General features: G+C 40.9%; 1 protein-coding gene and 1 pseudogene across 2 annotated transcripts in view; both read left to right on the top strand.

The window, feature by feature from the left end:
* LOC307016319 overlaps positions 1-17,527 on the top strand; it is a 264,046-nt pseudogene that overhangs the window by 44,610 nt on the left and 201,909 nt on the right. The gene's annotated exons all lie outside the window — the stretch shown is intronic.
* The window catches only part of asap2b (ArfGAP with SH3 domain, ankyrin repeat and PH domain 2b), a 57,552-nt gene continuing 47,888 nt past the window's right edge, over positions 7,864-17,527 (top strand). The window contains 1 exon segment of the mRNA XM_079647086.1: positions 7,864-8,339. Within this exon segment, the coding sequence (XP_079503212.1) occupies positions 8,214-8,339 (126 nt within the window). The 5' untranslated portion in view covers positions 7,864-8,213.

The raw sequence follows: 17,527 nt of genomic DNA, 5'->3' as shown, positions 1-17,527 counted from the left end.
AGGTTCCTCTGGGTCCACATCACTGAGGACCTGACATGGACTCTTCACTGAGGACCTGACATGGACTCATCACTAAGGACCTGACATGGACTCATCACTGAGGACCTGACATGGACTCATCACTGAGGACCTGACATGGACTCTTCACTGAGGACCTGACATGGACTCTTCACTGAGGACCTGACATGGACTCATCACTGAGGACCTGACATGGACTCTTCACTGAGGACCTGACATGGACTCTTCACTGAGGACCTGACATGGACTCATCTCTGAGGACCTGACATGGACTCATCTCTGAGGACCTGACATGGACTCATCACTGAGGACCTGACATGGACTCATCACTGAGGACCTGACATGGACGCATCACTGAGGACCTGACTCATCACTGAGGACCTGACATGGACTCATCACTGAGGACCTGACATGGACTCATCTCTGAGGACCTGACTCATCACTGAGGACCTGACATGGTCTCATCACTGAGGACCTGAGATGGACTCATCACTGAGGACCTGACTCATCACTGAGGACCTGACATGGACTCATCACTGAGGACCTGACATGGACTCTTCACTGAGGACCTGACATGGACTCTTCACTGAGGACCTGACATGGACTCATCACTGAGGACCTGACTCATCACTGAGAACCTGACATGGACTCTTCACTGAGGACCTGACTCATCACTGAGGACCTGACATGGACTCATCACTGAGGACCTGACTCATCACTGAGGACCTGACTCATCACTGAGGACCTGACATGGTCTCATCACTGAGGACCTGAGATGGACTCATCACTGAGGACCTGACTCATCACTGAGGACCTGACATGGACTCATCTCTGAGGACCTGACATGGACTCTTCACACCAACATCACCAAGAAAGCTCAACAGTGGCTCTTCTTCCTCCGCAGGCTGAGGAGGTTCAACATGGACTCCAGGATACTCTGCAACTTCTACAGGTGCTCCATAGAGAGGGTCCTGACCTTCAGGTGCTCCATGGAGAGGATCCTGACCTTCAGGTGCTCCATAGAGAGGGTCCTGACCTACAGGTGGTCCATAGAGAGGGTCCTGACCTGTAGATAATGATATCTATGCTATATGGGGGTCCTTGGCATGGCAAAGTTTGGGAACCCCTGTGCTAGACCACTTTATGATCTGACTGAGACGGTTTCTGCTCTTTAAAGTCAGGTTACCAAACCAAGACATTAAAGGAAAAGACAGAACTGACAGTGCTGACTGTCTTCAAGTTTAGGATTGACTTCCTGAATGTCTTTAGTGAAGTCTAAGGTATTAGACATTTACACTAGGCGAGGTGTGTTTTCTGACAACAACACGCCGGCCATAATGTCCCTGCACCCGCACAGCGCTTTGACAGCACTTCCTGCGGTTAATCACACTCATGCTGCTCAGCTAAAAGAGAAAGTAAGGGATAGCAGTGAGCGGGCGGGGCCACTTTTTATGCAGTGGATGCGCTTGCATTCAGGTAGGCCCGCCCAGGGGGCCGGCTACGGGTATTACTCAGTGAAAGAATGCGTTCATAGACAGGATCGAGGGGAGTACCCATTAGACCCTCCAGAAAAACGCGGGCTAAAGTCCTTGATTATGCGATTAAACATGCGGGGTTTTATGTGATTTTATGCGGTGAAACTGCGGGAAGTTGCGAAATATGCGGAAAGTTGCGAAATATGCTAAATATGCGGGAAAAAATTATCGATTTTTTTTTTAATATTGGGCTGTCTTATTTATTCTCTCTCACACACAACCTGCCACTAATGTTAAACCCCTTTACTATTCAATGAAACACATTCAATGTTTATTTATTGTAAAAGCAATTGGGCTATTTTAATCTCACGCACACACACACACACACCCACACACACACACACACACACACACACACACACACACACACACACACACACACACACTTCTCCGCCTCATTCTGTTTTCATTTACTCGTTCGTTATCTGACCAGCTTCAATCTTGTAGGCTACTCACTTCGTTTCTTGTAGCCCTCTAAAGGGTTTTGAGGTTGATGCCTCGGTGAAAGTGAGTTGTTTGGCTTTCTTGTCCGCAGCAGCAGAAAGCATTTTCGAATGTTTGAATGAATCAAAGTGGGTCGTCACCGTCGATGTTCTCTTATGCTCCAACACACAGTTGCACGGGGTGCAGAATAGTTCCCCCCCACTTTTTGCCCGGTCTTTAGTAGAAATGTTCGTCGGTAAATGAGATGGATTAGATTTTTTCATCTTGGTGTTTTCTCTATCGTGTGAGCTCCACACGTTCACTCTATACAGTGTTGTTTACATTCTGTGATGCGCGAGCTGATGACGTCACGTCAAGACGAGTTAACTTTTTTTTCTTCTCAACTTTGTGTGGAAAAATGCGGGGATTATGCGGCCTTTTAAAAATCTGCGCCATTTTACTGATTATGCGGTAAATTCTGCGATCGCAGAATAGCGTTTTTCTGGAGGGTCTAACCCATAGAGTCCAGTAGAGGGCTCCGCTGTGCTTATATAACAAGGGTTAACATACGTAACCCTACGTTTCATCCCACAGGCCATCAGACTGTTAAACCCCTGAACTCTGTGAAGAAAATCCAGAACATTCATCTGTTTGCAACTTACAAATGATGTATCTAATATATCATATTCCTTTTACTTGTATGGACTCTCCTTGCACTATTTCTACTTTATTTTATTTGTACTACTTGCACTATTTTATCTGTTTTTAACTAAATGTATTGTTTTTTTCTACAGCAGTCATTCTATCAGAGCATGTATCACAAAAAGGTAAACAAATCTTCACTTAAAGGTCCCATGGCCATTTCTACTGATCATAGTTCCATAGCTGAGTTCTAGAATAGATGTACATTGTTCAATGCTCCAAACTCTCATTGGTTTCTCATCCAGCATCTCTGTATAGTGTGTGTATTCACTCTCTGTCCCCCCCCCCCCCCTGTGAGCCCACTGTGCTCTGATTGGTCAGCTCGCCCACTCTGTTCTGATGAGTCCACCACCGTTACAGCTGAACATCAGTGATTATGTTTTACCATGGCGTTTGTTAGCAACCAGGAAATGACCCCAGCAAGGACAAACAGAAGAGAATGCTGCGTGGGGTCTGGGGGCCGTGTTGGGGGGACGTTGGGGGGGTCGCTGCTCCGCCCTTTGAGGCTCGAGGAGCGGACAGTGAGAGCTGGGTTACTGGGGTCGCTTCCTGGTTGCTGCGTGGGGTCTGCGGGACACAGCCCCAACACAACCCGAGCACTCACACACACTCACAGCCAAAAGATAAGGCTGAGTGAGTGTTCAGCACAGACAGGTCTCTCTGAGTTAGAGTGTTACTCCCTACAGGGTGTACTTTGAGGGTTTGTGACTCTGCAGACCGTTCACAGGCAGAAGCTACATAACACCAGTGCTGGGCAAGTTACTTCCAAAATGTAATACATTACATATGATATGACTTATTACTGTCTTTTTTAAGTAATAAGTTACATTACAATATTACTGTCTCTGAAATGTAATGAGTCTACTTTTATATTTCTTTTACTTTCCACCAAAATAACCGCAAAAATAATGGCTCGGTATTGAAATGCTAAAATGTAGTTTAGTGCAGCAACTGTGTAGGCCCTTAATACTCGATTCTGAACATTTCAAAACATGTGACATGTTGTTAATACAGTAGTAGGCTACAGACCGCTGTCGTGGCGTTGCTAAGGAGGATCAAGAAAGAGAAAGGAAAATAGGTTCAAAGATGGAGCGCTGGACAGCAGATCAATGAACAAGAAGACAGACAGGAAGTGAACAGGAACACGGTGTGGGCTCTGCAGAGTTTAAGGACTTGTTCGTGGATCAGAAGTGAACAGGAACACGGTGTGGGCTCTGCAGAGTTTAAGGACCTGTTCGTGGATCAGAAGTGAACAGGAACACGGTGTGGGCTCTGCAGAGTTTAAGGACTTGTTCGTGGATCAGAAGTGAACAGGAACACGGTGTGGGCTCTGCAGAGTTTAAGGACTTGTTCGTGGATCAGAAGTGAACAGGAACACGGTGTGGGCTCTGCAGAGTTTAAGGACTTGTTCGTGGATCAGAAGTGAACAGGAACACGGTGTGGGCTCTGCAGAGTTTAAGGACTTGTTCGTGGATCAGAAGTGAACAGGAACACGGTGTGGGCTCTGCAGAGTTTAAGGACCTGTTCGTGGATCAGAAGTGAACAGGAACACGGTGTGGGCTCTGCAGAGTTTAAGGACTTGTTCGTGGATCAGAAGTGAACAGGAACACGGTGTGGGCTCTGCAGAGTTTAAGGACTTGTTCGTGGATCAGAAGTGAACAGGAACACGGTGTGGGCTCTGCAGAGTTTAAGGACTTGTTCGTGGATCAGAAGTGAACAGGAACACGGTGTGGGCTCTGCAGAGTTTAAGGACCTGTTCGTGGATCAGAAGTGAACAGGAACACGGTGTGGGCTCTGCAGAGTTTAAGGACTTGTTCGTGGATCAGAAGTGAACAGGAACACGGTGTGGGCTCTGCAGAGTTTAAGGACTTGTTCGTGGATCAGAAGTGAACAGGAACACGGTGTGGGCTCTGCAGAGTTTAAGGACCTGTTCGTGGATCAGAAGTGAACAGGAACACGGTGTGGGCTCTGCAGAGTTTAAGGACTTGTTCGCGGATCAGAAACGGTAAACAGATCTGGACAGTGCCGTAAAGTTGTTGTTGTCTTAGTTCCAGTCGTTGGTGCGGCGTGGGACGGATTTCTTTTCTTAGCGGAAGAAATCCGATCATTTTAAGTCAATAAAATCACTTCAATTAATATTGGGAGTCGATTCCTCAGTTTATTTCCTATCTGGCCGTGTGATAAGCGGGATAATGTGCAGCGACTTGGTCACTAAGGGGAAAAGAACACCTTCAGGCTCATCGAGATCAACCTGTCGGGGGCTCTTTCCCCATAATGACTGATTACGTGAACACCAGGTTTACTAATCTACCCGCAGTCCCGCACACATTTTTCTCTGGTGAATGTCACGCGATGTTGGTGAATTCTTAAAAAACAAAACACCATTTAATTTCGGGTTAAAGTGAGTTGTAACGGGTAATATATTACCTACATTTCATTAGTAATGTGTTACATGACTTTGTTACAGAAAAAAGTAATACATTACTGTAACTCCATGACTTTTGTAACGCGTTACACCCAACACTGCACAACACTCAAGGGGATGGAGAATAACCGGAAAAGTGTGTCATGTGACCTTTAATTGAAAAGGCAGTAATGTAAATACTGCTGAATGTATCTGTGTTGTTGTGTTCTGTTGGAGCAGCCTCATATCTCCAGTGTAGCTGCGTGTGTACTCGAGACAGTAAAGCCTTCAGTCTGGAATCTGTGTCACAGTTTATCTTACTTATTAGTGCTCCTCCTCGCAGATACTCAGGAACCTTGTTGGAGCCTCAGCAGGACCTGATCAGCCCAGAGTGGTCCCCCACAGTCAGAACTCAACCTGGAGGAGTTCAGTTATCATGCTTTGAATATCTGGAACAAACTGCCAGAAACCTGCAGGTCTGCTGAAACTCTGACTACTACCAGGCTGAAGACTTTTCTTTTTGCCGCTGCTTTGAATTGAACTATTCACATCTTAAACTGCACTGTAACTTTTATCCATGTATTCTTTCCTCCACTACTTGTACTTAATACCTTTAGTTACTTCTCAGATGTGGATGAATGATGTGAAATCTAATCAAGTGTTGAATCAGACTTTAGTTCCACCTGGAGTAAATCCACCAGCTACCCTGCAGTATACAAAGTCATTCAAACTAGCTGCACCTTTAGCAGCTTTGAGAACACTTTCATGATCAATCATTATAAAACATATCATATCTATTATTCTGAAATGGACCAATCTGCACAACGACTACTTTTACTGTCTTTCACTATATTTTGATGAGAATACTTTTCTACTTTCACTTGAGGAACAGTTTGAATGCAGGACTTTTACTGTAACAGAGTATTCCTACACTCTGGTACTTCTACTTTTACTCAAGTACAAGACCTGAGTACTTCTACTTTTACTCAAGAACAAGATCTGAGTACTTCTACTTTTACTCAAGTACAAGATCTGAGTACTTCTACTTTTACTACAAGATCTGAGTACTTCTACTTTTACTCAAGTACAAGATCTGAGTACTTCTACTTTTACTCAAGTACAAGATCTGAGTACTTCTACTTTTACTACAAGATCTGAGTACTTCTACTTTTACTCAAGTACAAGATCTGATTACTTCTACTTTCACTCAAGTACAAGATCTGAGTACTTCTACTTTTACTACAATATCTGAGTACTTCTACTTTTACTCAAGTACAAGATCTGAGTACTTCTACTTTTACTACAAGATCTGAGTACTTCTACTTTTACTCAAGTACAAGATCTGAGTACTTCTACTTTTACTACAAGATCTGAGTACTTCTACTTTTACTCAAGTACAAGATCTGGGTACTTCTACTTTTACTCAAGTATCAGATCTGAGTACTTATACTCAAGTACAAGATCTGAGTACTTCTACTCAAGTACAAGATCTGAGTACTTCTACTTTTACTCAAGTATTTGTTTGTTTGTTTGATACACTTTATTAATCCCTGTGGGGAAATTGTTTCTCTGCATTTGACCCATCCTAGTGTTCGGAGCAGTGTGCTGCCATTTTGAACGGCGCCCGGGGAGCAGTGTAGGGAACGGTGCCTTGCTCAGGGACACCTCGGTGGCACTTGGTCTTGCCGGGACTTGAACTGGTGACTTTCCAGTTGCCAAGCCAAGTCCCTATCGACTTTGCCACCACCGCCAAGTACAAGATCTGAGTACTTCTACTTTCACTCAAGCACAAGATCTGAGTACTTCTACTTTTACTCAAGAACAAGATCTGAGTACTTCTACTTTTACTCAAGAACAAGATCTGAGTACTTCTACTTTTACTCAAGTACAAGATCTGAGTACTTCTACTTTTACTCAAGCACAAGATCTGAGTACTTCTACTTTTACTCAAGAACAAGATCTGAGTACTTCTACTTTTACTCAAGAACAAGATCTGAGTACTTCTACTTTTACTCAAGTACAAGATCTGAGTACTTCTACTTTTACTCAAGTACAAGATCTCAGTACTTCTACTTTTACTCAAGAACAAGACCTGAGTACTTCTACTTTTACTCAAGTACAAGACCTGAGTACTTCTACTTTTACTCAAGAACAAGACCTGAGTACTTCTACTTTTACTCAAGAACAAGACCTGAGTACTTCTACTTTTACTCAAGTACAAGACCTGAGTACTTCTACTTTTACTCAAGAACAAGACCTGAGTACTTCTACTTTTACTCAAGTACAAGATCAAAGTACTTCTACTTTTACTCAAGTACAATATCTGAGTACTTCTACTTTTACTCTAGTACAATATCTGAGTACTTCTACTTTTACTCAAGAACAAGATCTCTGTACTTCTACTTTTACTCAAGTACAAGATCTGAGTACTTCTACTTTTACTCAAGAACAAGACCTGAGTACTTCTACTTTTACTCATGTACAAGATCTCAGTACTTCTACTTTTACTCAAGTACAATACCTGAGTACTTCTACTTTTACTCATGTACAAGATCTCAGTACTTCTACTTTTACTCAAGTACAATATCTGAGTACTTCTACTTTTACTGCAGTACCAGATCTGACAACTCCTCCCTCTGCCCTTAACTTCTTTGCTATATGAAGATAAAGCATTTGAATAGTGGTGTGATGCACTCTGCAACAGACAGGGGGCGACATTGCGCCTCTAATGTCTCAGCGGTTAAACTCTCAGCAGACCCCGCCCTGTTGGTGCTTCCTCAGGTGAGGCAGGAACAGCAGCAGGTCTGTCGGTGCCTCCTCCGGTCTGTCGGTACAGCTTCCTGTCTGTCGGTGCCTCCTCCGGTCTGTCGGTGCCTCCTCCGGTCTGTCGGTGCCTACTCCTGTCTGTCGGTGCCTCCTCCGGTCGGTCGGTCGGTCGGTCGGTCGGTGCCTACAAAGCGGTACAAAGTCCTCACAAGTTTGCATTAATATCTGATCCTGAGCTATGAGGCGGAGTGAGACACAGGAGAGGATATTTGGTTGGTTCTGACACCTTGAATCGGTCCAGGTGTGTGTGCGCGCGCGTGTGTGTGTGCATGTGCGTGTGAGTGGGTTTTTTATGTGACGTCACCATGCCGGAGCTCATTAGTGTGACCGAGTTCGTATCGGAGACTAATGAGGACTACAAAGCGCCCACCACCTCCAGCTTCACCACCAGGATGTCCCACTGCAGGAACACTGTGGCTGCCCTGGAGGAGGTAACACACACACACACACACACGCACACACACACACACACGCACACACACACACACACGCACACACACACACGCACGCACACACACACACACACACACACACACACACACACATGCACACATGCACGCACACATACGCACGCACACGCACACACATACATACACACACACTGATGAGATCAGACTTAAAGTGATCATTGAGTTTCAGGCCGCAAAGACAGAAAACTAGTTTTAATTTTCTATCAGAATAGATAGAGGTAAAGTGTGTATCTGAGTAGAAAGTGTGTGTCTGAGTAGAAAGTGTGTATCTGAGAGTAGAAAGTGTGTATCTGAGGGTATTAAGGGTGTATCTGAGTAGAAAGTGTGTATCTGAGTAGAAAGTGTGTATCTGAGAGTAGAAAGTGTGTATCTGAGGGTATTAAGGGTGTATCTGAGTAGAAAGTGTGTATCTGAGTAGAAAGTGTGTATCTGAGTAGAAAGTGTGTATCTGAGTAGAAAGTGTGTATCTGAGTAGAAAGTGTGTATCTGAGGGTATTAAGGGTGTATCTGAGTAGAAAGTGTGTATCTGAGTAGAAAGTGTGTATCTGAGTATGAAGTGTGTATCTGAGTAGAAAGTGTGTATCTGAGTAGAAAGTGTGTATCTGAGTAGAAAGTGTGTATCTGAGAGTATGAAGTGTGTATCTGAGAGTAGAAAGTGTGTATCTGAGTAGAAAGTGTGTATCTGAGTAGAAAGTGTGTATCTGAGAGTAGAAAGTGTGTATCTGAGTAGAAAGTGTGTATCTGAGTAGAAAGTGTGTATCTGAGTATGAAGTGTGTATCTGAGTAGAAAGTGTGTATCTGAGTATGAAGTGTGTATCTGAGTAGAAAGTGTGTATCTGAGTATGAAGTGTGTATCTGAGTAGAAAGTGTGTATCTGAGTAGAAAGTGTGTATCTGAGTAGAAAGTGTGTATCTGAGAGTATGAAGTGTGTATCTGAGAGTAGAAAGTGTGTATCTGAGTAGAAAGTGTGTATCTGAGTAGAAAGTGTGTATCTGAGAGTATGAAGTGTGTATCTGAGAGTAGAAAGTGTGTATCTGAGTAGAAAGTGTGTATCTGAGTAGAAAGTGTGTATCTGAGAGTATGAAGTGTGTATCTGAGAGTAGAAAGTGTGTATCTGAGTAGAAAGTGTGTATCTGAGTAGAAAGTGTGTATCTGAGAGTAGAAAGTGTGTATCTGAGTAGAAAGTGTGTATCTGAGTATGAAGTGTGTATCTGAGTAGAAAGTGTGTATCTGAGTATGAAGTGTGTATCTGAGAGTAGAAAGTGTGTATCTGAGTAGAAAGTGTGTATCTGAGTAGAAAGTGTGTATCTGAGTAGAAAGTGTGTATCTGAGTATGAAGTGTGTATCTGAGAGTAGAAAGTGTGTATCTGAGTAGAAAGTGTGTATCTGAGTAGAAAGTGTGTATCTGAGTAGAAAGTGTGTATCTGAGTAGAAAGTGTGTATCTGAGTAGAAAGTGTGTATCAGAGTAGAAAGTGTGTATCTGAGTATGAAGTGTGTATCTGAGTAGAAAGTGTGTATCTGAGTAGAAAGTGTGTATCAGAGTAGAAAGTGTGTATCTGAGTAGAAAGTGTGTATCAGAGTAGAAAGTGTGTATCTGAGTAGAAAGTGTGTATCAGAGTAGAAAGTGTGTATCTGAGTAGAAAGTGTGTATCAGAGTAGAAAGTGTGTATCTGAGTAGAAAGTGTGTATCTGAGAGTAGAAAGTGTGTATCTGAGAGTAGAAAGTGTGTATCTGAGTAGAAAGTGTGTATCAGAGTAGAAAGTGTGTATCTGAGTAGAAAGTGTGTATCAGAGTAGAAAGTGTGTATCTGAGTAGAAAGTGTGTATCTGAGTAGAAAGTGTGTATCAGAGTAGAAAGTGTGTATCTGAGTAGAAAGTGTGTATCAGAGTAGAAAGTGTGTATCTGAGTAGAAAGTGTGTATCAGAGTAGAAAGTGTGTATCTGAGTAGAAAGTGTGTATCAGAGTAGAAAGTGTGTATCTGAGTAGAAAGTGTGTATCTGAGAGTAGAAAGTGTGTATCTGAGTAGAAAGTGTGTATCTGAGAGTAGAAAGTGTGTATCTGAGTAGAAAGTGTGTATCTGAGTATGAAGTGTGTATCTGAGTAGAAAGTGTGTATCTGAGTAGAAAGTGTGTATCTGAGTAGAAAGTGTGTATCTGAGTAGAAAGTGTGTATCTGAGTAGAAAGTGTGTATCTGAGTATGAAGTGTGTATCTGAGTAGAAAGTGTGTATCTGAGTAGAAAGTGTGTATCTGAGAGTAGAAAGTGTGTATCTGAGTAGAAAGTGTGTATCTGAGTAGAAAGTGTGTATCTGAGTAGAAAGTGTGTATCTGAGTAGAAAGTGTGTATCTGAGTATGAAGTGTGTATCTGAGTAGAAAGTGTGTATCTGAGTAGAAAGTGTGTATCTGAGAGTAGAAAGTGTGTATCTGAGTAGAAAGTGTGTATCTGAGTAGAAAGTGTGTATCTGAGTAGAAAGTGTGTATCTGAGTATGAAGTGTGTATCTGAGTAGAAAGTGTGTATCTGAGTAGAAAGTGTGTATCTGAGTAGAAAGTGTGTATCTGAGGGTAGAAAGTGTGTATCTGAGAGTAGAAAGTGTGTATCTGAGTAGAAAGTGTGTATCTGAGTAGAAAGTGTGTATCTGAGTATGAAGTGTGTATCTGAGTAGAAAGTGTGTATCTGAGTAGAAAGTGTGTATCTGAGTATGAAGTGTGTATCTGAGTAGAAAGTGTGTATCTGAGTAGAAAGTGTGTATCTGAGTATGAAGTGTGTATCTGAGTATGAAGTGTGTATCTGAGTAGAAAGTGTGTATCTGAGTAGAAAGTGTGTATCTGAGTAGAAAGTGTGTATCTGAGTAGAAAGTGTGTATCTGAGTAGAAAGTGTGTATCTGAGTAGAAAGTGTGTATCTGAGTAGAAAGTGTGTATCTGAGAGTATGAAGTGTGTATCTGAGAGTAGAAAGTGTGTATCTGAGTAGAAAGTGTGTATCTGAGTAGAAAGTGTGTATCTGAGTAGAAAGTGTGTATCTGAGTAGAAAGTGTGTATCTGAGTATGAAGTGTGTATCTGAGTAGAAAGTGTGTATCTGAGTAGAAAGTGTGTATCTGAGAGTAGAAGTGTGTATCTGAGTAGAAAGTGTGTATCTGAGAGTAGAAAGTGTGTATCTGAGTAGAAAGTGTGTATCTGAGTAGAAAGTGTGTATCTGAGTAGAAAGTGTGTATCTGAGTAGAAAGTGTGTATCTGAGTATGAAGTGTGTATCTGAGTAGAAAGTGTGTATCTGAGTAGAAAGTGTGTATCTGAGTATGAAGTGTGTATCTGAGTAGAAAGTGTGTATCGAGTAGAAAGTGTGTATCTGAGAGTAGAAAGTGTGTATCTGAGAGTATGAAGTGTGTATCCGAGTAGAAAGTGTGTATCTGAGAGTAGAAAGTGTGTATCTGAGTAGAAAGTGTGTATCTGAGTAGAAAGTGTGTATCTGAGTATGAAGTGTGTATCTGAGTAGAAAGTGTGTATCTGAGTAGAAAGTGTGTATCTGAGTATGAAGTGTGTATCTGAGTAGAAAGTGTGTATCCGAGTAGAAAGTGTGTATCTGAGAGTAGAAAGTGTGTATCTGAGTAGAAAGTGTGTATCTGAGTAGAAAGTGTGTATCTGAGTAGAAAGTGTGTATCTGAGTAGAAAGTGTGTATCTGAGTAGAAAGTGTGTATCTGAGTAGAAAGTGTGTATCTGAGTAGAAAGTGTGTATCTGAGTAGAAAGTGTGTATCTGAGTAGAAAGTGTGTATCTGAGTAGAAAGTGTGTATCTGAGAGTATGAAGTGTGTATCTGAGAGTAGAAAGTGTGTATCTGAGTAGAAAGTGTGTATCTGAGTAGAAAGTGTGTATCTGAGTAGAAAGTGTGTATCTGAGTAGAAAGTGTGTATCTGAGTATGAAGTGTGTATCTGAGTAGAAAGTGTGTATCTGAGGGTATTAAGGGTGTATCTGAGTAGAAAGTGTGTATCTGAGTAGAAAGTGTGTATCTGAGAGTAGAAAGTGTGTATCTGAGAGTATGAAGTGTGTATCTGAGTAGAAAGTGTGTATCTGAGTATGAAGTGTGTATCCGAGTAGAAAGTGTGTATCTGAGTATGAAGTGTGTATCTGAGTAGAAAGTGTGTATCTGAGTAGAAAGTGTGTATCTGAGTAGAAAGTGTGTATCTGAGTAGAAAGTGTGTATCTGAGTAGAAAGTGTGTATCTGAGAGTATGAAGTGTGTATCTGAGAGTAGAAAGTGTGTATCTGAGTAGAAAGTGTGTATCTGAGTAGAAAGTGTGTATCTGAGTATGAAGTGTGTATCTGAGTAGAAAGTGTGTATCTGAGTAGAAAGTGTGTATCTGAGTAGAAAGTGTGTATCTGAGTAGAAAGTGTGTATCTGAGAGTATGAAGTGTGTATCTGAGAGTAGAAAGTGTGTATCTGAGTAGAAAGTGTGTATCTGAGTAGAAAGTGTGTATCTGAGTAGAAAGTGTGTATCTGAGTAGAAAGTGTGTATCTGAGTATGAAGTGTGTATCTGAGTAGAAAGTGTGTATCTGAGGGTATTAAGGGTGTATCTGAGTAGAAAGTGTGTATCTGAGTAGAAAGTGTGTATCTGAGAGTAGAAAGTGTGTATCTGAGAGTATGAAGTGTGTATCTGAGTAGAAAGTTAGTGTGTATCTGAGTATGAAGTGTGTATCTGAGTAGAAAGTGTGTATCTGAGTATGAAGTGTGTATCTGAGTAGAAAGTGTGTATCCGAGTAGAAAGTGTGTATCGAGTAGAAAGTGTGTATCTGAGTAGAAAGTGTGTATCTGAGTAGAAAGTGTGTATCTGAGTAGAAAGTGTGTATCTGAGTATGAAGTGTGTATCTGAGTAGAAAGTGTGTATCTGAGTAGAAAGTGTGTATCTGAGTAGAAAGTGTGTATCTGAGTAGAAAGTGTGTATCGAGTAGAAAGTGTGTATCCGAGTAGAAAGGGTGTATCTGAGTAGAAAGTGTGTATCTGAGTAGAAAGTGTGTATCTGAGTATGAAGTGTGTATCTGAGTAGAAAGTGTGTATCTGAGTAGAAAGTGTGTATCTGAGTATGAAGTGTGTATCTGAGTAGAAAGTGTGTATCTGAGTAGAAAGTGTGTATCTGAGTAGAAAGTGTGTATCTGAGTATGAAGTGTGTATCTGAGTAGAAAGTGTGTATCTGAGTAGAAAGTGTGTATCTGAGTAGAAAGTGTGTATCTGAGTAGAAAGTGTGTATCTGAGTAGAAAGTGTGTATCTGAGTAGAAAGTGTGTATCTGAGTAGAAAGTGTGTATCTGAGAGTAGAAAGTGTGTATCTGAGTAGAAAGTGTGTATCTGAGTAGAAAGTGTGTATCTGAGTAGAAAGTGTGTATCTGAGTAGAAAGTGTGTATCTGAGTAGAAAGTGTGTATCTGAGTAGAAAGTGTGTATCTGAGTAGAAAGTGTGTATCTGAGTAGAAAGTGTGTATCTGAGTAGAAAGTGTGTATCTGAGTATGAAGTGTGTATCTGAGTAGAAAGTGTGTATCTGAGGGTATAAGGGTGTATCTGAGTAGAAAGTGTGTATCTGAGTAGAAAGTGTGTATCTGAGAGTAGAAAGTGTGTATCTGAGAGTATGAAGTGTGTATCTGAGTAGAAAGTGTGTATCTGAGTATGAAGTGTGTATCTGAGTAGAAAGTGTGTATCTGAGTATGAAGTGTGTATCTGAGTAGAAAGTGTGTATCTGAGTAGAAAGTGTGTATCTGAGTAGAAAGTGTGTATCTGAGTAGAAAGTGTGTATCTGAGTAGAAAGTGTGTATCTGAGAGTAGAAAGTGTGTATCTGAGAGTAGAAAGTGTGTATCTGAGTAGAAAGTGTGTATCTGAGTAGAAAGTGTGTATCTGAGTATGAAGTGTGTATCTGAGTAGAAAGTGTGTATCTGAGTATGAAGTGTGTATCTGAGAGTATGAAGTGTGTATCTGAGTAGAAAGTGTGTATCTGAGTAGAAAGTGTGTATCTGAGTAGAAAGTGTGTATCTGAGAGTAGAAAGTGTGTATCTGAGTAGAAAGTGTGTATCTGAGTAGAAAGTGTGTATCTGAGAGTAGAAAGTGTGTATCTGAGTAGAAAGTGTGTATCTGAGTAGAAAGTGTGTATCTGAGAGTAGAAAGTGTGTATCTGAGTAGAAAGTGTGTATCTGAGTAGAAAGTGTGTATCTGAGTATGAAGTGTGTATCTGAGTAGAAAGTGTGTATCTGAGTATGAAGTGTGTATCTGAGTAGAAAGTGTGTATCTGAGAGTAGAAAGTGTGTATCTGAGTAGAAAGTGTGTATCTGAGTAGAAAGTGTGTATCTGAGTAGAAAGTGTGTATCTGAGTATGAAAGTGTGTATCTGAGTAGAAAGTGTGTATCTGAGTAGAAAGTGTGTATCAGAGTAGAAAGTGTGTATCTGAGTAGAAAGTGTGTATCTGAGTAGAAAGTGTGTATCAGAGTAGAAAGTGTGTATCTGAGTAGAAAGTGTGTATCTGAGTATGAAGTGTGTATCAGAGTAGAAAGTGTGTATCTGAGTAGAAAGTGTGTATCAGAGTAGAAAGTGTGTATCTGAGTAGAAAGTGTGTATCAGAGTAGAAAGTGTGTATCTGAGTAGAAAGTGTGTATCTGAGTAGAAAGTGTGTATCTGAGTAGAAAGTGTGTATCAGAGTAGAAAGTGTGTATCTGAGTAGAAAGTGTGTATCTGAGAGTAGAAAGTGTGTATCTGAGAGTAGAAAGTGTGTATCAGAGTAGAAAGTGTGTATCAGAGTAGAAAGTGTGTATCTGAGTAGAAAGTGTGTATCTGAGGTAGAAAGTGTGTATCTGAGTAGAAAGTGTGTATCAGAGTAGAAAGTGTGTATCTGAGTAGAAAGTGTGTATCTGAGAGTAGAAAGTGTGTATCTGAGTAGAAAGTGTGTATCAGAGTAGAAAGTGTGTATCTGAGTAGAAAGTGTGTATCTGAGAGTAGAAAGTGTGTATCTGAGTAGAAAGTGTGTATCAGAGTAGAAAGTGTGTATCTGAGTAGAAAGTGTGTATCTGAGAGTAGAAAGTGTGTATCTGAGTAGAAAGTGTGTATCTGAGTAGAAAGTGTGTATCAGAGTAGAAAGTGTGTATCTGAGTAGAAAGTGTGTATCTGAGTAGAAAGTGTGTATCAGAGTAGAAAGTGTGTATCAGAGTAGAAAGTGTGTATCAGAGTAGAAAGTGTGTATCTGAGAGTAGAAAGTGTGTATCTGAGTAGAAAGTGTGTATCTGAGTATGAAGTGTGTATCTGAGTAGAAAGTGTGTATCTGAGTAGAAAGTGTGTATCTGAGAGTAGAAAGTGTGTATCTGAGTAGAAAGTGTGTATCTGAGTAGAAAGTGTGTATCTGAGTAGAAAGTGTGTATCTGAGTAGAAAGTGTGTATCTGAGTATGAAAGTGTGTATCTGAGTAGAAAGTGTGTATCTGAGTAGAAAGTGTGTATCTGAGTAGAAAGTGTGTATCTGAGTAGAAAGTGTGTATCTGAGTAGAAAGTGTGTATCTGAGGGTATTAAGGGTGTATCTGAGTAGAAAGTGTGTATCTGAGTAGAAAGTGTGTATCTGAGTATGAAGTGTGTATCTGAGTAGAAAGTGTGTATCTGAGTAGAAAGTGTGTATCTGAGTAGAAAGTGTGTATCTGAGTAGAAAGTGTGTATCTGAGTAGAAAGTGTGTATCTGAGTAGAAAGTGTGTATCTGAGTAGAAAGTGTGTATCTGAGAGTATGAAGTGTGTATCTGAGAGTAGAAAGTGTGTATCTGAGTAGAAAGTGTGTATCTGAGTAGAAAGTGTGTATCTGAGTAGAAAGTGTGTATCTGAGTAGAAAGTGTGTATCTGAGTAGAAAGTGTGTATCTGAGGGTATTAAGGGTGTATCTGAGTAGAAAGTGTGTATCTGAGTAGAAAGTGTGTATCTGAGAGTAGAAAGTGTGTATCTGAGTAGAAAGTGTGTATCTGAGAGTATGAAGTGTGTATCTGAGTAGAAAGTGTGTATCTGAGTATGAAGTGTGTATCCGAGTAGAAAGTGTGTATCTGAGTAGAAAGTGTGTATCTGAGTAGAAAGTGTGTATCTGAGTAGAAAGTGTGTATCTGAGTAGAAAGTGTGTATCTGAGTATGAAGTGTGTATCTGAGTAGAAAGTGTGTATCTGAGGGTATAAAGGGTGTATCTGAGTAGAAAGTGTGTATCTGAGTAGAAAGTGTGTATCTGAGAGTAGAAAGTGTGTATCTGAGTAGAAAGTGTGTATCTGAGAGTATGAAGTGTGTATCTGAGTAGAAAGTGTGTATCTGAGTATGAAGTGTGTATCCGAGTAGAAAGTGTGTATCTGAGTAGAAAGTGTGTATCTGAGTAGAAAGTGTGTATCTGAGTAGAAAGTGTGTATCTGAGTATGAAGTGTGTATCTGAGAGTAGAAAGTGTGTATCTGAGTAGAAAGTGTGTATCTGAGTAGAAAGTGTGTATCTGAGTAGAAAGTGTGTATCTGAGTATGAAGTGTGTATCTGAGTAGAAAGTGTGTATCTGAGTATGAAGTGTGTATCTGAGAAGAAAGTGTGTATCTGAGTAGAAAGTGTGTATCTGAGTAGAAAGTGTGTATCTCAGTAGAAAGTGTGTATCTGAGTAGAAAGTGTGTATCAGAGTAGAAAGTGTGTATCTGAGTAGAAAGTGTGTATCAGAGTAGAAAGTGTGTATCTGAGTAGAAAGTGTGTATCTGAGAGTAGAAAGTGTGTATCTGAGTAGAAAGTGTGTATCTGAGTAGAAAGTGTGTATCTGAGTAGAAAGTGTGTATCTGAGTAGAAAGTGTGTATCTGAGTAGAAAGTGTGTATCTGAGTAGAAAGTGTGTATCTGAGAAGAAAGTGTGTATCTGAGTAGAAAGTGTGTATCTGAGAGTAGAAAGTGTGTATCAGAGTAGAAAGTGTGTATCTGAGTAGAAAGTGTGTATCTGAGTAGAAAGTGTGTATCTGAGTAGAAAGTGTGTATCTGAGTAGAAAGTGTGTATCTGAGTAGAAAGTGTGTATCTGAGAAGAAAGTGTGTATCTGAGTAGAAAGTGTGTATCTGAGAGTAGAAAGTGTGTATCTGAGTAGAAAGTGTGTATCTGAGTAGAAAGTGTGTATCTGAGTAGAAAGTGTGTATCTGAG

The sequence above is a fragment of the Notothenia rossii genome (assembly GCF_949606895.1).
Source record: "Notothenia rossii genome assembly, chromosome: 8".
NCBI lineage: Eukaryota > Metazoa > Chordata > Actinopteri > Perciformes > Nototheniidae > Notothenia > Notothenia rossii.
This window is presented reverse-complemented; position numbering and strand designations above follow the sequence as displayed.